General features: G+C 38.9%; 1 protein-coding gene across 10 annotated transcripts in view; it reads right to left on the bottom strand.

The window, feature by feature from the left end:
* Positions 1-502: 502 nt before the first annotated feature.
* The window catches only part of TJP1 (tight junction protein 1), a 319,386-nt gene continuing 292,712 nt past the window's right edge, over positions 503-27,176 (bottom strand). For 7 of the 10 annotated variants that reach the window (XM_050967883.1, XM_050967886.1, XM_050967888.1 and 4 more), the window contains 5 exons: positions 18,074-18,249; positions 13,507-13,984; positions 11,773-11,990; positions 10,154-10,297; positions 503-2,020 (listed from right to left, as the gene is read on the bottom strand). In XM_050967883.1, coding sequence (XP_050823840.1) covers positions 1,926-2,020; positions 10,154-10,297; positions 11,773-11,990; positions 13,507-13,984; positions 18,074-18,249 — 1,111 coding nt within the window. In that variant the 3' untranslated portion in view covers positions 503-1,925. The remainder of the gene's footprint in view (positions 2,021-10,153; positions 10,298-11,772; positions 11,991-13,506; positions 13,985-18,073; positions 18,250-27,176) is intronic. The other 3 variants (XM_050967885.1, XM_050967893.1, XM_050967884.1) reach the window with 2 other exon arrangements.

Below are 27,176 nucleotides of genomic sequence, written 5' to 3' on the forward strand. Positions count from 1 at the left end.
GTAAATCCTATTCTAAACTTTTGGTTTTTGACATACAATAGATTGTAAGCCTATACTATCACGGCCATCCTGTTATTGAGGACCTTCTAGTGCCAGCCCTATATTGGATTTTGCCTCTAAGACAATTCCCAAGTTTTGGAATAGATCTCAGGAAATTAAAATGTGTTTGCTAACTTGCCAGCATGTTTTACAAACTAATTTACATAGCTGATACAATAAAGAGCCTAATTTACCCATGGTGATTCATGGCATAATTCTGCCACTTGTACTTGCTTCGAGTAATACCCTACTCTCGAGCAGCCCCAGTGGGCTCACACCACAATTGCACCTTGAATTGGTTTTATTATGAGAGTTAAGACTATTCAATGCGGAGTCTCCCAAAATAAAGTTCTACTGAGCATGAGTAAGGATGGCAGAATCTGGTCCTTAAAACAGAAACTAAACTGATTTGGAAGTGTGCACATAAATGCATTTTGGAAACAATAAGATACTGAAAATATCCTTTATTATTTTAAAAACAATTTTATTCTGTATATTTAGAAATGTGTAATTTTAATAACTGCAAAGAAAAATCAGCCACACCTGAATAGCTAAACTGATTAACAGAATGCAGTGGTATATTATCTAAACAGTAGTAGTGCTGATGTGCCATAATAAATTGTTTATTAGTAAAAAAATACATTTTAGGGCACATAGTATAGCTCCTTATCACAAATTACAGTAGGGATATTTTTCAAGATTTTAATCAAACTAGAGAATTCCGAGTTATAGTCTTCAAATGCAGCACTTAAAAAGGTAACAACATTGTGCATTTTTTAAAAAATGTTCTTGTTTGTATATTGCAGAAATGCTGCTTTATTGCTGCAGATGTCCAAGTTCAAGGCTCAAAAGGTGTGAGAATACAAAGATATCCTTAAGAAACTTTGTTTTGTTTTTATATATATTTATATATAAAAAGGTAAAGCTTATAAAAGTTAATTTACAAACCAAGAACAAAAGTGGTATGCACGCTTTATATACAGGCATTCTATAACATCTATAAATTTTCAAATGCATAGCAGAAAACATACCATCATTTTCTTCTGGCTCTCTTCTGGTTGATCAACACAAACAAACAATACTTGTTCTCTAAACCAGCAAGTTCACAATAAGTCACTTTATCAATCTGTTTCATGATATATCATCTAATTAAGCACAAAAGCCATACAAACTTAGTAATATAGAGACCTATGAGAACTAAGACTATTAAAAACATGAGGGTAAGGCATCCCTGCTGGTTAATATGTCTGTAGTAGTGTGTTGGTTAATTTACAAATCCACAGAGGCAACTGAACCATAGTCATCTCACATGCTTTCTATCTTTCCCATAACAAAAGAAAACTAACAATGTTTTCATGTACAGTAAGTAGACGTGCTTTTATAAGCCTCACAGTAGAGGAAAACATCTAAGTTGTGCTAATTAAAAGTTTATCGCTACTTTATGGGACATGTACACCAAAAGAGCCATCGAAAAACCAGAGATGGAAATATAGTATTGTGTATTTTAACACCCCCACCCACAAGTTAAAAAATAAAAACGCCAAATTCTATAGTTCAACCAGTGGACTATGAACCAAATTCAATTCTTCTGTATGTATTCCATTGTACTTTAAATTTTAACAATGAAACATTAGCTGTGTCCATTTAAAAAAAAACCAAAAAAACCCAACATTCGGAACCCACAAGAACCCCACCCTGTTTCCATAGTACACTTCCTGTTTGTGGCATGTATTCTGACCATGGTTCGAGAGTGTACTTGCTAACCATTGTTAGTTAAAGCAAGATGCTTAAACAGTAAGTTCCGTTAATACTTGATAGAGTCATTCAGTTTATATGTAAGGTCCATCTCAGTTTCACATTATTTACTCAGTCAGCTAATTTAAGGATTAGAAGTGGTCAATTAGGACTGAGACACAGTTTGCTCCAACAAGATAGTTTGGATCTCCAGGAAGAGACTTGTTCTGCCAAGTTTTGGGGTCACCTGTGGGAGGAAAACACAATGTTGGTGTTTAGAATTGAACGTCAAACAGTGTACATCTTGAAAGAACCTTGTTTTTTGGATAGTACCTTCTAGTTCAGAATCAACATGTTTTACAATAAGAAGTATAGTTTGTATTTTACTCAGAAAGAATCCAAGGATGGTACAGTTTTATTTTAGTAAACTTATTCTTGTTGTGGTAATTCAAAAGAGACTTGGAGGTACTCAAGGACTGTTGTACATACAAAAGAGATTTGCTCTGCAGCAGCACCAACATAGTGCTTTCCCTTCAAATGATCAAAACTAATCTATACTGGATGCTCACAGGACTTTTGTATTAAAAAAAAACAGAAAATTTGGACATTTACTAGGCTACATTGACTAATCATAATTTTAACAAAGACAAGTCAAAACTCAAGATAAGTTCTACTCGCTATGAAGTAGGGGGAACTTTATTTTGTATTATGAGTAATTTTTTATCTGAACACAGTATACCAGTAGTACAGTATAACTAACTGAAAAAAGATGGTTACTTACCTGTGTCATAACTGTTCTTCAAGGTGTGGATGCAGACATGTATTCCACTCAGCTGGTCATATGCCCAGTGCACCAAAGCCAGAGAAATAGGCCTAGCAGTATCAGTAGGGATGATGCTTGTGCCCTTTGCTTAATGGTCCCTCCTGACTATATATGGGTCGTGCTACCCTAATTCCCCTCAGTTCCTTCACACCGAACCTTAGGCTGGGGATTCTGTTGCAGAGGGGACAGAGGGTAGGTTGTGAATACATGTCTGCATCCACATCTTGAAGAAAAACAGTTACAACACAAGTATGTAACCATCTTTTCTTCTTCAAATATCAGCAGACATGTATGCCATGCAGGTGACTCACACGCCGCTTAATGAGGAGGTGGGACTCAGAGTCTATTTAAACAGTGATAGTAGAACTGCCTTCCCAAAAGTTTACATCAGTCTTTGATGCTGTGGTCATAGCATAATGTCTAAAAAAGGCCGTTTACTGGAGACCACATTGCAGGTATGTAGATATACACTATGGAAACATGTCTAAAAAATGCTGTTGATGTTGCTTGAGCTTGGGGACATAATCTAAGCCACTCCCAAAGTCATAGTAATATAGATATCCATTTAGATATGATTCAAGCTGAAACCAATTGTCCTTTCATCCACTCAGTGTAAGATACAAATAGACGAGGTAATGAACGAAATGGTTTATCCTTTCAGGATAAAATGTCGAATACCTTCTCACATCTAAGACGTTCTTCTGCACCCAAATATGATTTGGGGACAAAATACAGGTAAGAAAGTGACACACTGTACCTCAAAGTAGCATCCTGGAGCCCCCATATTCACCACTGTGATACGATTGATAAGTTTGGTACAACACATGCCTTGTGAGGTATCATTTTAAAAGTCTTGATCTGTTGAATGTTAATATTCTGTTGGATTGTATGTACTAACATTGTATGTGAAGTTATGAAGTATTGCTGCATGTGCTTGTGGGGGGCGGCTGCCCCACCCCTATGAGAGATTGGGCTAGGGCAGGCCAGAACAGCTGCAATGAGAGGCAGCCAATCAGGGAAGGCCTGAGGGAGAGCCAATGAGGGCTGAGCAAGTGACAGCCAATCAGGGCCAGGCTCAGCCCTATATACAGGCTGCCTAGGAGAGGAGCAGGCAGTCTCTCCCAGACCTCCAACAGGGAAGGTCTGTCTCCTGAGCTGGGAGACCAGCACTGGGGGAAGTGCCAGGCTGCAGGCCCTGAGGAAAAAGCCTAATGGGTGCAAAGGGTCAGAGGGGAAGTGACCCAGGGAGAGTGGACAGCAAGCGAGGGGAGAAAAGGGCAAGGAGGCTGCCGCTAGAGGGTCCTGGGTCGGGACCTAGAGTAGCGGGTGGGCCTGGGTCCCTCCCTTCTCCCTTACATTGCACCTGGCCGTGGGAAACGCCCATATTGGACTACACCATACTCCTTCTGTCAGGGGTTAAACTTTGGGGGTATAGGTGGCCACTGCGGCAGGTGGAGGACTGCTGTTAACCCCCCTCTACCCCCCGGAAGGGGGTGAGAAAAGACTAAGGAGGCACTGCCAGAGGACAGTGTCCTGAAGGGGACACCGCGAGCAGAAGGGAGCAACACGGGTCCAGGCGACAATGGAGGGTGAGAGACGGATGGCACACCACCAGGAAAGGGTGCTCCTCATGGACTGAGCTAATTCCCAAAGTGACCAGTGGGAGGTGCTGCACTGGTGAGTCCTGCCCCGTCACAGTGCTACTGAAATATGTTGAGACTGGGAAACTCCCACAGCTAGCCTTTCAGCTGCAACAAAGGATGGCCTGACAAGTGTTGATGCCCCATCAAAAAAAAAAAAAAATCCACTTTCCCAGATTCGTCTTAGAGTGCACACAGGCAATGGAGACTGCTTGGTACCGACATCACAGCAAGGATCTTTCTAGTAGTTAGAAGAAGGTATAAAAAGAGACTGTATTATCATCATTTGGCCTCTTGCCTCCCTCTACCCTCCCCCCAATCCCAAATCTTAATACGTGGAAGATTATCTAGAAGACAAAGACTTTGAGATCGGGAGATTGATTCCAAGCTGGAAAGAAGTTCAGTGTGAGTATTAAGAACTGTAAGATGCCTGTAACAGACAGTGGGGTGAGAGTCTGTTTGATTCAAATCTTGCTTAGTCTGTTAAAGTTAGAATTTAGACTGTGAATTTATTTTTATTTATTAGGTAATAAACTTTGATCTCTATGCCTGCTACTTATCACTTAAAATAAGTCTTTCTGTAGTTAATAAAATCTGTTTTATATATGCTTTAGGTTGAAGTGCTTGTGGAATCTCAGGTCAGATTACAAAGGCTGGTGCATGTCCACTTTTCTACGAAGAAGTGGCAAATGTATTAATGATCTTGCATTGCCCAAAAGGAGCCTTGAGCAGTGCAAGACAGTATATTTCTGCAGTGCAAGGGGAGATGGACTGTTGTCTCTCTCTGTGGCTCAGGGAGTCTTCATGCAATATAGCAGGGTGTTGGGCTCTACATGGCCATGACTGAGTGATCATAGTGCCTGGAGGAGTGTTGGTGCTGGTCACTGTCATAGCTTTCTGGGAGACACCCAACGCAGGAGAGTTTAGGATGCACCATGGTCCCATAGTTTCAGGCTCTATCCTGAGGATTCCGTCACACAGTAACCTGATTAAGGCAAAAGAGATCTCTTTTGACAGAAATTCTGGATGTGGCCTTAAAATTACCTTGTCTTTGCAGAGCTAGGTGTACAGGGGATTCAGCATCAAGACTTGTAATTTACTGATTTGTCTAGCGGATGTGATAGCTACCAGGAAGGTAGTCTTCTGGGAGAGGAGAGCGAATGAATAGCTCTAATGGTGAACCCATTAGTGCATTCAGCACCATATGAAGGTTCCACAATGGCGCCATTTTCTTTCACTGGTGGAAGGAGAGACACAATGCCTTTCAGAAACTGCCCTGCTATAGGACTTGGCACTACTGACTTCTCCCAAAAAGGGGAGTGGAAAGCTGAAATTGCAGCCAAATGAACTTTCAAGGAGCAAAGAGCCAGGCCTGAAGATTTCAACTGCAACATTGTCCAAAATGTTCATCATATGTCAGGCGAGATTCAGAATTCCCTTAGAGATCATCCAAATTGAAAACTGCTTCCTTATAGACAAGTAGGTGTCCCTCGTAGATGATTTTCTATTACTAAGCAGAACTTCCCCAACTACTTCTGAACACCGCATGTCCTCCTCATCTAGCCACACAATATACACATGGTAAGGTGTAGACTGTCTGGATGAACACTCTGGCCATGATGTTGAGTCAACAGGTAAGGGAGAAAGACTTGGAGGTCAAACTGATAGCATATGGAGATTGGAAAACCAATATTATCTTAGCCTTGCTGGGAAAATTGTGATCAGCTTGGCATGGTCCATTTTGATTTTGAGGATAAGCTGAGGGATAAGAGGGATGGAGGAAGGCACACATTAGTTTGGACCCCAATTCAGGTGAAATCCGTTTGTGAGGCATTCTGGCATTCTTGGAAGAGGGCCCTCAGCACACTGTTCTTCAGTAACCACTAGTGGTTGTTCAAGAAGATTCTCCTAAGGTGATCAGCCAGATGAGTCTGAGAGCCCGGTCAGTGAGCCACTACTAGCATATTTTTGTTGATGTAGACGTGCCAAAATTTTATTGCTTCATGACAAAGTTGACTGGAATGGGCTCTTCCCTGCTTGTTGACATAGTACACCACAGTGATATTGTCCATGAGTACTGTGCACTGTTGTTCCCTGAATGTGATGCCAAAAGGCCCACCACACATTGTACATTGCCTGAAGCTCCAGCACATCGATATGACAGGACGATTCCTGTTCCAATCACAATCCCTGAATTGTTAATGATTCCAGATGCACTTCCTAACTTATGGAGGAGGCACCAGTGACTGACATTCTGTAGGCATGGCACCAACAAAGGGAACCACTTGACACACATTTTCTTGAATTGTCTGCCACTGCAGCAGGGTGTTTGGTATTTCCAGAGGTACCCTCACCAGAATGTCTAGTGAATGGTAACTTGGACAATAGACAAGCCTCACATGCTGCACTATGTAGATACATGTGGCCATATGGCCTTATAATTTCAGACACACATGGGCTGTTGGAGTAGGACGTGGAGGTCCAGACATAGGTGAGTTTTTGGTCCTTTTTCTTGGAGGACCTGAGGAAGAGGAACAGAATATCTTCCTGCTAGAGGCCGCCTCAGAGTCCTGCTGAGGAACATCAGCATACTGGTACCATCTCCTATGCTGCTATAGGCCTCATGGCTTGCTCCATCAGGTACTGCTTGAGTCTCAAGTCCCTTGCCATCTGTGCCCTTTTCTTGAAGGACTTATAGATGGAGCCCCTATCCTTAATGTGCCCCTTTCCCAGGCTGAGTTGAATAGTGATGCCCACACATGGTGTTCAAATAGCCCCACCACATAAAAAGCAATATTTAAATCCTGGTGAAGATATTCCACCAGGAAACTACTGCTAAATTTCCTAATCAATCTGTGGTATTGCTAATAAACAACTAAACTATTTACAAGTTCTCAAAGACAGAGAAGGGGAAAAAACGGGCAGTGTGAAGAAACACTATCGAGGGTGCTCCAACTCCAGTCTCAGGCAATGAGAAGGAAATGAGAGGAGTCAGGGCAGTGCCACCCCTACAGGTACTGCTAGGCAAATTTCTACAGCTTGTGTGTGCTAGGCACCTGCACATCTAAACGGTATACATGTCTGCAGCAACTCAAAGAAGAACTTCTACTAATCTTTGGGAGAAATTTTGCTAAAGCACTGATGTGCCAATGAGATGGTAATTTGCTGATATTTATTTTAGATAAGATTTACAACTGATATGTTTCTACTTATGGTCATTAAAGCTCCTGTGATACTTTCTTTAAAAACAGAGGGTTTATTCTTAGTTGTCATTTGACAGAACTCAGAAGATTAATTCCACTCTATACTTATTGTCCCTTGTAGTTTCAACTTGAGAAGTTCCCCACCCAATAAACCATTGCAAGATGTTGCTGGTCCAAAATATAGTGTCCTCATTCCACCATTTTAGTGGTAGATTATCTCCTGAGATAAACATAGTAGTGTTCTTTAAAGCCTGAAGGATAAATGGCACTATAAAATTTCAATAAGATGAGCCAAAAAATACATCTGTTTTAAGATTTGGAGACTTAATTTACATCATACAGCATCTCAAACCTTTGTGTTAAAGGAAAAACCCATGAAAACAAATATGAATTACACAATGTGCTGAAATGATGACAACATCTGATGTGGAGACTGGGAAAAGTAAACATGGCCTAGGGTTGTCATGTGTATTTAGAGAATTTTAAAACAAATCAACTGATTGCAGCCAACAAATGCTAATTATTTAAAACGGTTCTCAACTAGAACTTTAGTGCTGCTGGAGGATTTTCAGTTCTGTAAATACATTAATTCCATTCAATATGGAAACCTGAGTCTTTGTAAAATATCTGAATAAATTTGCAAATTGTAATAAGGATAGGTTTAATCTCACAGATGAGGCAAACATTTTAACACCCCCCCCCCCCATGGTTAGATTCTAACCAATACAACCTATAACTGTTACTCCACAAGTTGAAGGTACGATTACTTTCCCATGATTTGGGCATTTAAATCCTTTGAAGTAATGACTGTACAATATCAAACTAATACAGTGCAACAAGTGTAATATAAAAGGAAATGAATGTACTCTTAGTCATTTAAAGATGCAATTTAAATTCTCTCCACTCAAAAGTTAAAATGAGATTAACCAAGAATTTCAGATGTTTTAGGGATAATATACAGGTATTTCTGACTTTAGTGTAGCAGAGAGTAGGTCAGTATATGTAATTAAATATTCATTTAAAGAACAGGACATGGAAACAACTGAGATCAAGCAAAAGATTGAACAGAGAAAGCACCATAGTGTTGCAAACCACTACTATAAAGGCACCTGAAAAATCAGAGTCCTGTAACCAGCTAATTTAAAAAGAGAAAACAAATATTTATTTAAGACACAGTATGGTCTACTTACATATGAGCAGACAGAATTGCCTAATTCTGAAATCGTCTCAAAAAGCAAGATTACTGATACATCCTATTTCAGTTAAACAGAATAAATTGTTGTGTTATAACTCCAATACAGAAAGTGTTAGTACTTGTATATGCTCTCTCTCTCTCTCACACACACACACACAGGCTAATTTAGGAGAGGAAAATGATCTGTCTTAAAGAAGTTTTGATTACTATTTGGGAGGACTAGCGTTTCTCCTTTCATTTCAAGTAAATTCATGAATAGATTTTTCAGTTACAAAATATGAGTGCTTTTTAAAAAGCTTTATGTAGTTGTGATGGTGTTTTTTGGGTCCCCGTCACTTAAGTATCAATGTTTTAACATTTCAAATATGTACATACAGTTAAGTAGATGTATGGAACACATGCATATAATAGCATAAAAACCATCCAAATGCTGATTTCTTTAAATCAGATGCCCATTATCAAAACGGATGCTCTGTCAGTGTCAACGCACTGTTAACAGGTATAGATACATTAATGACAATACATTTTGTTTTAAATACTGTATACATAAGTACTGTGTTTAAATATTATATATAGATTATATGTACACATTAGAGGTGTAAATCCTCCCATTGTAATGTTAGAAAGTAGCTGAATAAAACCTTGACTTTCTTCAAATGTGCAGATATTAACTTTTAAATTGCTGTAAGTTCAGACATTTCATGAAATTGCTTGAAACTTGCATAAAAATTCTACTTCCGCCTAATACTGATCACCCAGAATTTCAGCCAACAGTGTTTTCTGTGGTCCAAGTAAGGGGGTGAAAGTGGTAGTGAACGTACAGAAAAAAAGAACAGGCATACAAAACTGAAACCTGGTTGCAACTTCAGCTATGAAAAGCCTCTCTCCATAATTCTGGGTGCAAAAAGAGGTTGGTGAAGAAACAGGTGGAAGCAAGCAAGAAAAATCGTTTGGAAAATCCAGCCATATTAGAATGAACTATAAAATGCTTTTACAGACAAACACTTTAGTTTTCTTTAATAGTCTGATTGTAAGCATCAACTTGCAAATATGAAAACAGTTAATATGTAATAAGCCACGATTTAAGAGCGCAGAGGTTAAATTTACAATTTAACAAAAAGTATTATATGGCCAATTAAGAGAAGACATGAGTTTGTGGTTTAAAAGCCAATTAGCAGTACATAATCATTTCCCCCAATTTATTTTAGTGCAAATTTACAATTTTAAAGTGTCTGCAGCTGTAACAGTCCTCAAGGAAGAAGAAAAAGTGGAAAGTATGATGCTATTTAACGGACCACGGATAAGGTAGATAATATAATACTGTATTTTTCTTCACCATCTTGGTTTGTCAACCACAATTTTAGCCATGAATTTGCACCATGAGTAATGAAAGTGAAATGGAGAGTTTGACACAAATACGATTGAGTTATATATTACACATTGTCACCTTTAGCCAAGTGATCTTAAATTACACCATAGCACCCAAAAGCCCCAAAAGGACAGAGGGAGGACAGCATACCCGACGAGGAGTCGGAGGATTTTAGAGCAAAAGACCAACCATCAGGGGTCATGGACGCACAGTGTGGTAAGCGCAGCTCCACTGGCTTCAGGAATTTTAGTCCATGGGGCCCACACATTACCAACGGGCTAAGCAGTGTTTCACCTACAGTTAAAGAGAAACAAAAAGTTAACAGTGGAAACCAGTTTGCCTTGAAATACATTCAGTATTTTTTCATACACAAACAAGAGCAAAATATAACTAAATTAATTTATAATACCTATGAAAATTTAGCCTCTCAAATAAAACAGAACTACTCAGCAAAATTGTTTCTGGTTGCCTTTCCTATTACCATACTCCAGTGTATTTCAACTGGACTGGATCATATTACAAAATGAAAGGCATATGGCCAGACAGGCCAGACTATTGGACTACATTAGAATTTTTCTGACCTATAATTCCAAACATGTGCTGCTATACCAGGGGTACAAACGTGAACCTCTCAGTGCCTTGCCAACACCACAGCTTTGCTCATGCTACTGCTAGTGGTGTTTTATCCACTAGGATGTCAACCATTTTAGTGTTGACAAGGGAATGCACAGGGTTGAAGCAAGAACCCAAGAAGTCACTTGTTGAAAGTGATAGCTGAGCTAGCAAATAATTGCCTAAGAGCCTAGCCCTCTCAACAGTCAAAAGGCATGGTACAAGGAATTGAGAGTTTTTATTTTTGCATTTCGATGCTCAACATGGTAACGAGAACATGCTCCTTGACTAAACCACCCATATTCAGATGATAGGTCTAGAGCTGCTTTGAATCTTGCGCCGCAAAGTACCAATATAGTGCCTCAATTGTAAATTCCTGAAATTGAAGTCCTGAAGTAGAGAACAACTTCTCCTTAAATGAGACACGTATAGTACATGTTTAAAGAACTACTAGTTTCCATTTGTCTAGGTTCTGGAGTGGCTATTGAAAAAACAAATTGACTACAACAAAAAGATTTGTAGGTTATATGCTGTACTACTTGCCACTTTTAATACACAGTAAAAAGTGTGTGTTTTAGGAAACAGCAGTAGTCATTCAGGGATTGTCAGAAAACCAAGTAAAAAAAAAAAATCTCATTTCCTTGAGTATTTTCTACCTCATGCCTACTTTTATAAAGCAAAGAAGGACAGAAAAAAAATTGGCTGTTAGTAGGTCTTTGAAACTTCCAGCATTTGAGGTAAATTCTCTCAATGTATTTGGCTAACACTTCACTTAATTTTTAAAAAGATATATTGTATAATGATTTCAGTCTTATATCATGTGAGGAAACATGAACCTGGCAGACCAGAATACACTCATTCACTGACTATAGAGATAATGAAGCAATCAAAGTCATTTTAAACAATTATTTTCAAAGTATATTAAAGTTTAATTTGTGCATGTCAACATATTTAGATATTAAAAATTATAGTCAAAATGGCGACACCCTGAATTATTCTCCCACCTGAAAATATAATTGAACAAAATACTACTTCCTCTGCACTTCTAGTCTGTAAGCTTCTTGGGGGCAGAGACCATGTCTTCAAATGTTTTGCAGTCAGTGCTCAGATAATTAATAGCAATAGATGGTATATTAAGATACGAAGACAACTCTTACCTTTCTCTTTATCTAAAGGTGGGAGGATACTATTATCTCTGCAGACCTTGAAATAGATTTCTTGCTCTATTCCCTCTGGAATGGCTCCTTGTGGTATAATTATACTAACTCCTGTCTCTATGGAGCTTAATACACCACCATTGCTGTTAAAAACACCTCTTGCTGTGGCTACTACAGTGTGTCCATCCTCCTCCTCGTCATCCTCTAGTGCTGAAGGGCTAAACGTGAGATACATAGATTAAGCACAGCAGTTTTATATATATCTCCCCCAAAATCAGTAGCACACACTGTGTTTTGAATTAATTTACCAATGCAATGGTTACATTAGGCCTTTTAAAGTGTAATCAGTCTCAACTAAGAAATAAGTCAAATGGAATAGGGTAATTTTTGCTTATCTTTTGAGAGAAAGGATAAATGGAGATGCATTTCTGCTGTAGCCACAAAAAAATTAACTTGGAAATTTACCAACAGCATCAGTTAACTAGTTTTGAGTGGTCCAAAATCTCTAGTTAGGTTTTTGAATGCTCAATTGTTTCAGAATAGTCACCCCAACTACAGAGCTCTGCATAAGAGGACTAAAATTTACTAGAATTCTGTTGTTCCAGCACCACATTTGTCATGAGTTTAGTATCATATAAAAACACAAAGCAGATGCATTATGTTGATAACTCTTATATGACCCTCACTGAGACTTTTCTTTCACTTATCTTTAACTAAGGACAATTTGTCAGCTGTAACTTCTATAGCACCAACAAATACCACTTAGAATCCTGCTGTTTTCCAGGCTGTGAAATCAATGTTGCAGAGGAATGGAAAAAACCTTCACATTTTATCGGGAGGTTTATTGTACTTAAGTTAATTTTACGTCAATTTCAGAACTACTCATTTCTTTTGGAAAGAGACCAATAATTTAATAAATCAGTATCAGCTCAGCTTCTCATGGCATAAAAGAACCCCAACTGCTTTAGCACAAACTGCTCATTCTTATGTTGCATTACTGAATTTTAAAAAACAGCAAAAACTATTTCAAATTTGAATCGTACATTATGATCACACAACATATGGCAATTGAGACAAAATATTTTGCAAAGATTTTACAAACAGATACCCTATTTTAAAACAAAAATTGAGGAAATGCTCAAATTAGCGAAAAGTATGCCCCTTATAGATGAGTGGATTTTGAGTTTTATAGTAGCTTCATAATTTGAGAATGGGTAATTGCAGCTTACTCTTAAACAGTTATATCGTTTGGTCTCATAGCAGGTAGAACAGAGTTGTTGAAATGACTGATCTCTTTTTAAAAGAGTGCTTTTAAAAATTGACCTGAACTAAAAATATAGCTTCCTCAACACATACAAGACCACTCCCACTGAATTTGCAATATTAAGTTGTGACATTAATAATTTAGTAATTTCAGCTTCTGAAGAGGAGTTGTTTAGAGCAAGACATGTTAGTTTTTACTAAAAGACAAAGAAGAACGCAACTACATTATCAAAAAGTAGGATACAGGCAGACAGGACACCCCATGTCTCCCCAAAAGCCTCCAGAGTTAGTCCCAGGAGATGCATCCTGGTTTTTGGATTAGAGAGTCTGGGCAAACTAACAGCAATTCACCCAGGACTGGACACACTGTCTAAAAAACTGTTAAAAAAAAAATTTCATGAGCAACTCCATTCTTAAAAACGTATAAAAGAAAAAAAAAAAAATATATATATATATATATATCTATCTTACCTTACAGGAATGGCTTTAGGCACAGCATTAATGTTATTTGGTTGATATTTAGGCACGTCTGCCTGTATGGAGAATGTATCCATTCCACTGTCAAACTCAGAAGGCTGCAATGAGTTATGTGCTTTTAAAATTGGTTGAGGAGAATTTGGAGCCTTTGAGGGCAACTCTGGTTTATGCTGAGTTTCATTTGGCAGTAGATTGTGGTTGAATTTAGGACTTTCAAACTTTCGCTCAAATGGCCTGGCAGCACTTGTGTAAGGCTTCGTTGTAAAGCGATTATAAGCCGGGGTGACTGTTTTCTGAGTCTGCTCAGTTCCATTAATTGGACCCTTGTCAGGGAAGCTTTTCTGAGGATAGAAGGTAGACTGCACAGTGTCCTCTCGGTTGGAAGATCTGAAAGCTGCTGGCTTATTTTGAGATGGAGGTGGGTCAGGCTTGGGCACTGTGGAATTCTGGAAATCTACGGACATAGAGTTAACTGTAACACAAAATGGGGGAAAAAACATGAAAAAATTCATATATGTAAGCCTTAATATTCAATTTTACAGTTGAGACACTTAGGTCTATTATGAAAATTTTTTTATTTGCAGCAGGGCTGTCGATTAACTACAAAAAATTAACTGCAATTTAAAAGTTTAATCATGATTAATCAAACTGTTAAGCAATAAGATACCAATTGAAATTTATTAATTAATTGTTTGTGGATGTTTTTCTACATTTTCAAATATATTGATTTATATTACAACATGGAATACAAAGTGTACAGTGCTCACTTTATATTATTTTTATTACAAATATTTGCACTGTAAAAATGATAAACAAAAGAAATAGCATTTTTCAGTTCACCTCATACAAGTACTGTAGTGCAATCTTTTCCATGAAAGTGTAACTTACAAATGTAGATTTTTTTTGTTACATTAACTGCACTCAAAAACAACAAAGTGTAAAACTTTAGAGCCTACAAGTCCACTCAGTCCTACTTGTTGTTCAGCCAATTGCCAAGACAAACAAGTTAGTTTACATTTACGGGAAATACTGTTGACTGCTTCTTATACGTCACCTGAAAGTGAGAACAGGCATTCACATGGCACTTTTGTAGCTGGTGTCGCAAGATATTTATGTGCCAGATATGCTAAACATTCACATGGCCCTTCATGCTTCGGCCACCATTCCAGAGGACATGCTTCCATGCTGATGATGCTCGTTAAAAAAAATGTGTTAATTAAAATTTCTGACTGAACTCCTTGGGGAAGAATTGTATGTCTCTCCTGTTCGGTTTTACCCACATTCTGCCATATATTTCGTGTTATAGCAATCTCGGATGATGACTCAGCACATGTTCGTTTTAAGAACACTTTCACAGCAGATTTGACAAAACACAAAGAAGGTACCAATGTGAGATTTTTAAAAATACTACAGCACTCTACCCAAGATTTAGGAATCTGAAGTGCCTTCCAAAATCTGAGAGGGATGAGGCGTGCCGCATACTTTCAGATGTCTTAAAAGAGTAACACTCTGATGCAGAAACTACAGAACGTGAACCACCCCAAAAAAGAAAAGCAACCTTCTGCTGGTGGCATCCGACTCAGATGATGAAAATGAGCATGCGTCGGTCTTCTCTGCTTTGGACTGTTATTGAGCAGAACCCGTCATCAGCATGTCTTCTGGAATGGCGGTTGAAGCATGAAGGGACATATGAATCTTTAGCGCACCTGGCAAGTAAATATCTTGCAATGCTGGCTACAACAGTGCCATGCGAATGCCTGTTCACACTTTCAGGTGACACTAAACAAGATGTGGGCAGCATTATCTCCTGCAAATTGTAACCAAACTTGTTTGGGCAATTGGCTGAAGTAGGACTGAGTGGATTTGTAGGTTCTAAATTTTTACATAGTTTTATTTTTGAAAGCAGTTATTTTTTGTACATAATTCTACAGTTGTAAGTTCAATTTTCATGATAAAGAGATTGCACTACAGTGCTTGTATTAGGTGAACTGAAATATACTATTTCTTTTGTTTTTTACAGTGCAAATACTGTACACTTTGTATTGTGTTATAATTGAAATCAATGTATTTGAAAATGTAGAAAACATCCACATATACTTAAATAAATGGTATTCTATTATTGTTTAACAGTACGATGAATTGTGATTAGTTTTTTTAATCGCTTGACAGCCCTAATTTGCAGTAGATTTAGTAGGATGTGATTGTATGTTACTCACAAAGTTAGCATTAAGGGTTTCAGAACAGCACTGAAATTAAGCTACTGTTTAAGAGAAATGTTATTAAATTATATTTTTTAGAAATATAAAGGCTTACTGCCCATTTCTGGTCCTACACAGTCATGGCATAGGAATTTATAGTTTTCAATAAATGTAGGACTTGCAGCCTAGTTTTGGTCTTCTATAAAAAGTGTGTTACATTTAGGTATGTACTTCTTAGATGTTAGCCTTGCTAGCTTCCTAGTTGTAGGATAAATAGGAAATTTAAGAATTAGAGTTAACTTACGTTTACGTAAGAAAATATATTTATGTGTTGTAAAGGAAGGCCCTGACTAGCAAGTAGAATGAAAGCCTTGAAAATAATAAGATATAAGGTCAGAAGGAATAAAGCAGGGAGAATGTCTGATTCAAAGAGTAACTAATGAGAGAAGTGAAAGTTTCTAAAAAGAAGGCCTCTGACCGATAGGGATAATTGTAGATGGTTTTAAAGACTGTCTTAAAATGAGCCAACATGACCCTTTCCAAACCCACACACCAGTGTTAAAGCCTATGCGAACCCATGTGCAATGGAAAATACTGTAAGACAGCAAGGAGGAGGGGAAGAAAAGATTTACTCTCTTCCGAAAGCCTATCTGGATTAAGACTGGAAATAAGGGTAAACGGTCTCAAACTGGTTTTTAGCTCAAGTCAGTAACTGGCAATATCATCTCTCTTGTTTGTTAAAGGGTATAAACAAGTAAATTATTAAAAGGTTAATTGCTAATACTTGCCTGACCACACTTGAGCCAACCAATTCATGTTTAAGAACCCCTGGGTTTAGCCGGTTTGTTAAGGATCTTGATCAAATGCTTATAAGTCTTTTGTTACTGTTTGAATGTAGTAAATTGCTTTACTTAGGCTTTTTAGGCAGGTTTAGAGCAATTGTATAAGTGCCATTTGGCCTTTGGGTTTAATAAAGGAATTTATGGTTAAATTAGTGTATAGTGGTTAATCATCTCAAATAATAATTCCAACACTAGTATACTTCATAGTGATATGTCACCTACACTTTTGTTACCTGTATTAGCACATGTACACATTGTACATACATGGCTTTCCATAAAACGTATGCCTAATTTACACAGCACAAATTTGCTCTAACCTTTTTATGAAATGGAGTAAAACAGAGCCACAAGTAGCTGAAGTGGCTGGAACCAAACAACAGACAAGCTACACTGAAACATCATCATAAGCTTGAGCTAAAAGAAAGAACATTCTTTGTTAAGGCTGCCTAAACAAAGTAGAAAATTCTCTATTTTCGCAGACTTGAGAGACACACACATCAGGCTCAAAGAGGTGTGGGGGTGAGGAGGAACTGGGAGACTGCCTATAAAGAAGAAAAAGATAAAATTGAAGTAGGAAGACTAATCTGCTTTATCTCTGTTGAGACTGTTAACATGGAATCAACTACAATATAATAGTTGTTACGATATGGACATTTCCCTGAAAGAGGCTCAGCTACCATCAAATTTTTTCATAGAACTCAGTAGAGTCATCAAATTGTCAAAGTATAGCATTAGCTGATTGGTCCTGATTTCAACTAGTTAAAGTCCCATTATTAGTATTGTCAGTGGTTCTCAACCGAGGTATATGTGTATCCCTGGGTGTATGTAGAGATCTTCCACAGAGTACATCAACTCGCCTAGTTTACCAACAGGCTACATAAAAAGCACTAGCGAGCTCAGTACAAACTAAAATTTCATATAATGACTTGCTTATACTGCTCTGTATACTATACACTGAAATGTAGGTACAATATTTATATTCAAATTGATTTATTTTATATGGTAAAAATGAGAAAGTAAGCAATTTTTCACTAATAGTGTGCTGTGATACTTTTATATTCTTATGTCTGATTTTGTAAGCAAGTAGTTTTTAAGTGACGTGAAACCTGGGGGTATGCAAGACCAATCAGAATCCTGAAAAGGATACAGTAGTCTGGAAAGGCTGAGAGCCACTGTACTAAATTATACATCCAAGTCCCTAACAAATAGAGATTTTTGTATCTTTAAGTGTAAGTGGTCTAAGTAAGATTCCCATTAATTGAAATGTCTGCATCTTTAATCAACACCTTTATCCGAACCTATTGGTTCTAATTCCCCAACTAATTTACATTTTTTACTTAAACTTGGGTAGAAATTATCATAGTGACAGAAACTGTGTGTGCAAGAACTGAGTAGTTCAATTTTAAAAAGTTTGTGCAGTAACTTAAGTCTGTACTGGAGAATAGGAAACTAGGCAAATAGAACACTCGCGTAAATTCAACATTTCTTTCTATTAGACGTGCCAACTTTCAGATTTCATACCCTCAGAAAGTGCAGACTTGGGATGTGCCTGAAGAAGTACGACAGGGTTATTAATCGACTGAGGTTGAGTATACTGTACTGGAGGTGGGGGAGGAGGAGGAGTAACTTGAGGAACTAGCTCATAGCGCTTTTCACCACCAGGTCTATCTGTGGGCTCTGCATCAGTAGGCTTCCCCCTGTTGGAAATAAAAGAAAAACAATAGGCTGACTTGCCTAATTTTACAAAAGTTTTCAGTTCCTGAATTCACCATTATTTCTTCTTCTATAATACCTAATTTTCATCTCTTCCTATGAACATTAACTATTTCTGTATAAAATCCAGTCCTAAGTACAAAACATCCATTTATAAGCACAAGAGATTTCAAGACAACACTGAATCTTTAAAAAGATTAGTAACACAAACCAAAAGATGGCAAACAAAAGGCAGATGACATTTTGGGTGTATTTTTGTAATGTTCAGCTCTAAATCCTTCATTTTCAATTTAGTTTGGGTGGTCTTTCAATTGAGGAACTGTGCCATTATTTAGGTATGTATTAAAAACAGTAATTTAAAATTATCTAGTTCTAAAAAAAAAACAAACAAATTGGATGTTCAATAGAAAGACTGATTTCTGTCAGAACTCTTCTAAATACACCCGATATTTCAACAATGCCATCTTAATTATAAACGCAATCAGCTTAAGCTTCACTAGCTTTATGTGCATAAATTTTAGCTAGTTAAACAAGCAGACCATTTAAACTTAAATTTTAAATATTTCTCACACATGATTTTCAGGAAATGCCCAATTTTCAAAACTACCTACAGTTTTTGGCTATCTTAACTGAAACTTACTTTCAAAATCATTGTGTTTAAAATTTTAGGTGCACATAATGCCTGTGAGAAATGTAACAGTGAGAGGACAGCTTAAAACATCCTCATATCAACGGCAATCTTACCACTTGATGTTCCTTTTCAAGTAGTCATAGCTAGTGTAAGAGCCAAGAAATCTAGGTGATGGCAAAGCAAACAGCAATAGAAGAATGAAAGAAAAATGGTCATTCTAGCTTAAGCACATTATTTCTTCATACTTTATGTTAGTCCTAGAACTGTTCACATGACAAGACATTGTACAAAGAGACCGAATAAAGTTAGTCAGCTAGCATTCTGACAAGACCTTACTGTATATGTACAGTGATCATATGCTATGCTTAATATGAAACTTTTGTCCATGAATTACAGGCAGGTGAGGCCTCAAGGTGTCCAGTCTCAGTAGTTAAGTTCAGGTCAGACTGAAATAGAAACCTTCATCATATCTTGAACAACACTATTAGAAGGCAATGAAAGAATTTCAGACTCTCATTCTACTTGACTGTAAATAGGAATTTTAGTATTCTGAATTTGATATACTGTAGGTACAAATCATGCTTATTGCATTCTGGGGCTATTTACTAAACATATGCTGTAGTTAGTATTGCACTGCAGATGACTAGCTGCGAAAGTTTTTATAGTGAAGAGTTCAATCTTATTCCTAGAGAAACTCTCAGCTCTCCAGTATCAGTGTCCACACATTAAAAAAAGGTTTCTTGTCAGCATTACCATGTCCTGTAGTTACTCTCCCAAATAACTGTGTGACATTTTAATTCTGCCTACTGAGAGAAGAAAGGTGAAATGCGCACACACACACACACACACACACACCATGGTTTGTGTTGTAAGTGACCTTTACTATTGTGATCCCTTCTTCCTTCTTGGGGAGCTGGGGACTACAATCGGGAAGTAAAAAACCTGAAGTGAAGCATCCACAGGGACACTACTCGAAGAAGTATTATCCAGATATTCTGCAGGAATATTGTTCTAAAAGTTCAATATCATTTTATCGAGACAGTAGTAAGATTTATGCAATAAACTGAAAAATATTACTAGCTCCACTTTCAATTAAAATTTGGGAATATTCCAACATATATACAACTCTACTTAATGTTAATATGCATGAATTTCAGTGAGAATGGATCCCTCTCCTCTCTATGGAGTAATTTAAACATTGTCCAAAAAAATCACTTATGGTCATATTTAAAAAAATACAGAGGCTATTCAAACAGTGTTCTCTTTCTAAGCCACATAAATCAGATGCAAAGATGAAAACTAGCCTCTAACTAAAAAGACCTTTGATGTCCCCTCATCTATGAGTGGCTCATTTATTTTTGGTCACTTATTTTAAGGTAATTACTAGCTATGTAGTTGATAACTGATTGAACTCATTCAGCTTGTAGGACTACAGTCCGACATAATGGCATTCACAAGTATTCTCCTACAACATTTAAAAAGTTAACCTAGTAAAGATTTATAACTATTCGGTAGACCAAAAAAACAAAACAAAAACAAAACAAAAAAACCACACCAATCCACAAACTTAGCCTGTTCAAAATGTAGACTGCATCTGAAAACAGGATCTCCTTGGAAGGAAGAGCATTCCACAAAAATGTAGCTTTGTTTTAAATGCACAAGTTTTATTTTTATTTCCTATTACGGTAGCAGGTAGAAGCTTCAAGCAAGAATCAAGGCCCCATTATGTTAGGTGCTCTACAGACTGCTGGTAATAAGACACGTCTTTTCCCACTGACAGAAAGAAATTGTCAAAGAATAACCAACATACTGAAGAACAAATAGTAACTCATTGCGAAGGCACTGGGATCAATGGGTAATACACAACTGAATAATGGGTAGAAAACATTCTAGAAAATTAAGACAACATTGGCTCTTCCTGAAAGAATGGATGAGATCCCATGTGCATTATGTGGTTCCCCTCAGTTTGAACCCCAGAATACTGCTCCATTTGGGATCTAAAACAAAAGCTCGATGGAAAGGAAAGATCACTCAGTTCTGCTTCAAGAAGAGAGCTACTCTTCCTTGCCCATTCCGATATAGGCAGGATGAAAGGTAAAAGCAGGACACCAGCAATCCTAACTCTGAAAGATGCTGTGAAGAGAATGGACTGGGATAGCCACTCTCACAGCTAGTAAACAAGGCCTGTGACTGCCAAAACTAAATAATCCTCATTTTAAGATTTCAGTATGTCAGTATTGTAAAAGGGCAGTTTGGATTTATAGTGTTAACTTCCAGACATGTTGATTTTGAACAAAAAAATCTCCAACCACATACAGTACTCAGCCCACAACAAGAGGAGTTACCACTACAGGCCCATTTCTGCCACCATGGGACCATGCTGTTCGGGGTCCAAGACAAACGACAGGACAAACTCAAATAGGGTGCAAAGGTCTACAGAGCCAGTTCCCAACATGTTTTTGGGCAGGGGATGCCTACAATAGTCTCATTAGGCTTCCTCTGCCTGTCCTAGGCCGCAAAGAAAGACCAGTAGTCTTTATGGAGCAAACCAAATAGTTTCATGAAACAAAAACCCAACAGTCTTGTGCCAGGCCTACCTTCATCTAGAGGGCTCTGGCAGTCAGTAGTCTCTGCAGAGGTTCTGGGCTGGTCCTTTCCTCAGAAAGCAATGGTCTGTTCTCCTCCCTGCTTAGCCAAGACTGAGCTGTCCTCTTCCCTTTTTAGCTGCCCACTTGGTATCTCAGAGCAAGTGCAGGTGTAGTGCAGTGAGGCTGAGTAGCACCATGACAGTCTGATAACCCTTGCTGGTTCAGTGTGGGATTTGCATACCCCATCACATAACTTACTGCTCAAGCCAGTTCCTAGGGGGACTAGACAGATATCAGCTTCCCCCCTTCCCAGGAGAAGAAATTTAGAGCTGAGTCAGGGGGAAAATGAAGAACATGGAGACCTGGAAGATGGGTCGGAAATAGGAGGGAGCGTGGGCTATAATGGCAGAAAGAAAGGATGGTCAGGGAAAAACTGGGAGGCAAAATCAAATCAGTATCTTAGATGCCTATATACAAATGCAAGAAGTATGGGTAATAAATAGGAAGAACTGGAAGTGCTAATAAATAAATACAAACTATGACATTGTTGGCATCACCGAAACTTGGTGGGATAATACACATGATTGGAATGATGGTATGGATGGGTACAGCTTGCTCAGGAAGGATACACAGGGGGAAAAGGGAAGAGGTGTTGCCTTATATATTAATAATGCACACACTTGGACTGAGGTGGAGATGGACATAGGAGACCTTAGTGTTGAGAGTCTCTGGGTTAGGCTAAAAGGGGTAAAAAAAAAAAACCAAGGGTAATGTCAAGCTAGAAGTCTACTACAGGCCACCTAACCAGATGGAAGAGGTGGATGAGGCTTTTTTTAAGCAACAAAATCATCCAAAGCCCAAGATATATGTTGGAAAAATAACACAGCAGGGCCAAGACTATCCAGTAGATTCTTGGACTGCATTGCAGATAACTTTTTATTTCAGAAAGTTGAAAAAGCTACTGGGGGTGGAGCTGTTCTAGATTTGATTTTAACAAACAGGGAGGAACTCCTTGAGAATTTCAAAGTGGAAGGCAGCTTGGGTGAAACTGATCATGAAATCAGAGTTCACAACTCTAAGGATGTGTAGAAAGGAGTACAGCAAAATAGAGACAATGGATTTCAGGAAGACAGATTTTGGTAAGCTCAGAGAGCTGATAGGTAAGGTCCCATGGGAATCAAGACTGAGGGGAAAAACAGCTGAGGAGAGTTGGCAGTACATCAAAGGGCCCAAAAGCAAGCTATTCTGCTAGGTAGAAAAGATAGAAAATGTGGCAAAATACCAGGTTGGCCTAACCATGAGATCTTTCATGATCTAAAAAATAAAAAGGAGTCATATAAAAAAATGGAAATAAGGACAAATTACAAAGGATTAATATAGGCAAACAACACAGGAATGCAGGGGCAAGATTAGAAAGGCAAAGGCACAAAATGAGCTGAAACTAGCTATGGAAATAAAGGGAAACAAGACAACTTTTTATCAATACATTAGAAGCAAGAGGAGGACTAAAAAGAGTAGGCCTACTGCTCAGTGAGGAGGGAGAAACAGTAACAGGAAACTTGGAAATGGCAGAGATGCTTAATGACTTCTTTGTTTCGGTCTTCACCGAGAAGTCTGAAGGAATGCCTAACACAGTGAATGGTAATGGGAAAGGGGGTAGGTTTAGAAGAAAAAATAAAAAAAAAACAAGTTAAAAATCACTTAGAAAAGTTAGATGCTTGCAATTCACTAGGGCCTGATGAAAGGCATCCTAGAATAATCAAGGAGCTAATAGAGGAGGTATCTGAGCCTCTAGCTGTTATCTTTGGAAAACCATGGGAGACGGGACATATTCCAGAAGACTGGAAAAGGGCAAATATAGTGCCCATCTATAAAAAGGGAAATAAAAACAACCTAGAAAACCATAGACCAGTTAGTTTAACTTCTGTGCCAGAGAAGATAATGGAGCAAGTAATTAAGGAAATCACCTGCAAACACTTGGAAGGTGGTAAGGTGATAGGGAATAGCCAGCATAGATTTGTAAAGAACAAATCACATCAAACTAATCTGATAGCTTTCTTTGACAGGATAACGAGTCTTGTGGATAAGGGAGAAGCGGTGGATGGGGTATACCTAGACTTTAGTAAGGCATTTGATACGGTCTTGCATGATATTCTTATCAATAAACTAGGCAAATACAACTGAGATAGGGCTACTATAAGGTGGGTTCATAACTGGCTGGATAACCGTACTCAGAGAGTAGTTATTAATGGTTCCCAATCCTGCTGGAAAGGTATAACAATTGGATTTCCGCAGAGGTTTGTTTTGGGACCGGCTCTGTTCAATATCTTCATTAATGAATTAGATATTGGCATAGAAAGTACGCTTATTAAGTTTGCAGATGATATCAAACAGAGGGATTACAACTGCTTTGGAGGACAGGGTTATAATTCAAAATGATCTGGACAAATTGGAGAAATGGTCTGAGGTAAACCAGATGAAGTTTAGTAAAGACAAATACAAAGCACTCCACTTAGGAAAGAACAATCAGTTTCACACATACAGAATGGAAAGAGACTGTCTAGGAAGGAGTACGGCAGAAAGGGATCTAGGGGTTATAGTGGACCACAAGCTAAATATGAGTCAACAGTGTGATGCTGTTGCAAAAAAAAAGCAAACACGATTCTGGGATGCATTAACAGGTCTGTTGCGAGCAAGACACAAGAAGTCATTCTTTTGCTCTACTCTGTGCTGGTTAGGCCTCAACCGGAGTATTGTGTCCAGTTCTGGGCACCGCATTTGAAGAAAGATGTGAAGAAATTGGAAAGGGTACAGAGAAGAGCAACAAGAATGATTAAAAGTCTAGAGACCATGACCTATGAAGGAAGGCTGAAAGAACTGGGTTTGTTTAGTTTGGAAAAGAGAAGACTCGGAGGGGACATGATAGCAGTTTTCAGGTATCTAAAAGGGTGTTAAAAGAAGGAGGGAGAAAACTTGTTCATCTTAGCCTCTAAGATAGAACAAGAAGCAACAGGCTTAAACTGCAGCAAGGGAGGTTTAGGTTGGACATTAGGAAAAAGTTTTTAACTGTCAGAGTGGTTAAACACTGGAATAAACTGTCTAGGGAAGTTGCGGAATCTCCATTGCTGGAGATATTTAAGAGTAGATTATATAAATGTCTGTCAGGGATGGTCTAGACAGTATTTGGTCCTGCCATGAGGACAGGGGACTGGACTCAATGACCTCTTGAGGTCTCTTCCAGCCCTAGAATCTATGAAATATGATCTATGGTCGGTCAGCCATAAGAGCTCCTAATTCACTCACCTGTCTGGCTGATGTGATGGCAACTAGGAAGGTGACCTTAATGAAAAGATGGGACATTGGACACATGGTCAATGGTTCTAAGTGTGGTTGATAAGTAGTGACAGTATAAGACTGAGATCCCATTGTGGCACCACTGTTGGGTGAGTAAAAACAGAATGGCCTTCTACAGGAGGATGGAAGGCACTGATTGCTGGAAGGTAGCTAATAGGAATCCCTGACATCTTCAGGGACAGGGGATAATCTGAAATAGCTGGGATATCTACTGATGCTGGAGATAACTGGTTCTGTTGTATCAAGATAGAGAAACACCTCCATTAAACTAGATAGCATTTTCTGATAGTCTTCTCTGCTTTGATTGGTAATAGATTGAATGGCTTCTGAATATGAACAGTAAGTCTGATGCTCATTCAAACACTGTGAAGAGAGGAGAGTCAGGTTGGGATGTCTGATATTGCAGTTCTCTCCCAAGTTAACAGATGCAGTAAGGGACATATGCTGTTTGGAGGACATACTGATATTCACAAGACATCCAGAAACCAGAAGAAAATGGTTACCCACCTTTTTGTAATCGTTGTTCTTCCAGATGTTTTGGTCACGTCCATTCCATTGTAGGTGTGCGCATGCACCCATGTTGTGGTCATCGGACATTTTCACCTTAACGGTATCCATAGGGCCGGCTGTGTCGCCCCCTTGAGTGCCGCATTCATGCGCTGGTATATTAGGCTGCCCTCTCAGTTCCTTCTTGCTGACAACTCTGACAGAGGGGCAGGAGAGCAGGTAATGGAATGGATATGAGCAAAAGAGCTTGAAGAACAACAGTTACAAAAAAGTGGGTAACTTTTTTCTTCTTTTAGTGAAATTTAATAGGCAGCAGATTTAAAAAAAAAAAGTAAGTATTTCTTCACACAACGCACAGTCAACCTGTGGAACTCCTTGCCAGAGGATGTTGTGAAGGTCAAGACCATAACAGAGTTAAAAAAAGAGCTACATAAATTCATGGCGGATAGGTCCATCAATGGCTATTAGCCAGAATGGGCAGGAATGGTGTTCCTAGCCTCTGTTTGCCAGAAGCTGGGAATGAGCAAAAGGGGATGGATCACTTGATGATTATCTGTTCTGTTCGTTCTCTCTGGGGCAACTGGCCACTGTCAGGATACTGGGCTAGATGGACCTTTGGTCTGACCCAGTAGGATCGCTCTTATGTAGTGCTTGCTCACGTTGATTCCATTGTAGGTGACTCACAAGCAGAATCTTTGGAGGTGGGCTCCGAGTTCACAGCCTTGCAGATTGTAGCATTGCTCTGCCGAAGCCAGCGTCCTCTTGAGCTTGCTGGGTCAGGGTATAATGCAATGCGAATGTTTGGACCAACGACTAAATCATGGCTTGACAGATTTCTTGGATCAGCACCTGTGCCAAGAAGGTTGCCAATAGCACCTGTGCTCCAGTTGAGTGAGCTGTTACAGTTGCCGGTGGGGATACCTTTGCCAGCTCTGTATGGACATAGGGTGACCTTTCATCCTATCTGCCATGAACAGCTGCTTTGACTTACGTAACAGCTTCATTCTATGTAAAATGCTAGCAACCGCCTGATGCCCAGGGTGTGACTCCTCCTTTCCTCATCTGACCAATGGGGCATTGTGACCCCCCGCAACTCCCTTTTGGGTCGGGATCCCAATTTGAGAAACTCTGGTCTTCCCTGTGAAATCAGTATAGTATTGGGCAAAAAGCACACAAAAGACCAGATTTCACAGGGAGAGAGACCAGCGTTCATGGTCCGTGATGCATTTTTCATGCCCATGAATTTGATAGCGCCCTATCCAAGAGATACTTCCTCAGACGGGACTCCCATCCCTCATGTGTTTGGGGATGGAGGGAGTGTCAGATACTGCACCTGGTGGCGATATAAGTCTCCCCAAAGCAGTGGTGATATGAGCCTCTGATGGAGAAGGTACAGGGGCAGAAGTCACTTAAACTCCAGAACTCTGGGCATAGTTTTCTCCCGATTGGGGGAGAGAGGAAGGTAGGGTCCCTGAGGTAGGGAAGGAACTATCCTATGCTCATTATAACAACTAGGAAAAATTCATTAAAAACACTAACCTATTTTCAGTGTATATTTATAGATAAGGCGGCTATTTAGAACCTTTGGACACAGAGGATTCTGACTCAGGCCACGCAGTGGTGAGGAGGACCTGGAGAACTGTTGGTCCGCACTGACCCTTATGCTCTCAGTACAGAGCATGAGGATAGCAACTGCACAGGCGCAGACCAACGGACACTGCTTGCTAGAAATATCCTATCTCAGAAACATGAAGCACACGTGTACCCACATGTGGAATACCCAGAACTCAAAGAAGAATTTTTACTTTCATCAGGTTTTATGTCAAATTGT

Source organism: Gopherus flavomarginatus, chromosome 9 (assembly GCF_025201925.1).
Source record: "Gopherus flavomarginatus isolate rGopFla2 chromosome 9, rGopFla2.mat.asm, whole genome shotgun sequence".
In the NCBI taxonomy this organism is placed as follows: domain Eukaryota; kingdom Metazoa; phylum Chordata; order Testudines; family Testudinidae; genus Gopherus; species Gopherus flavomarginatus.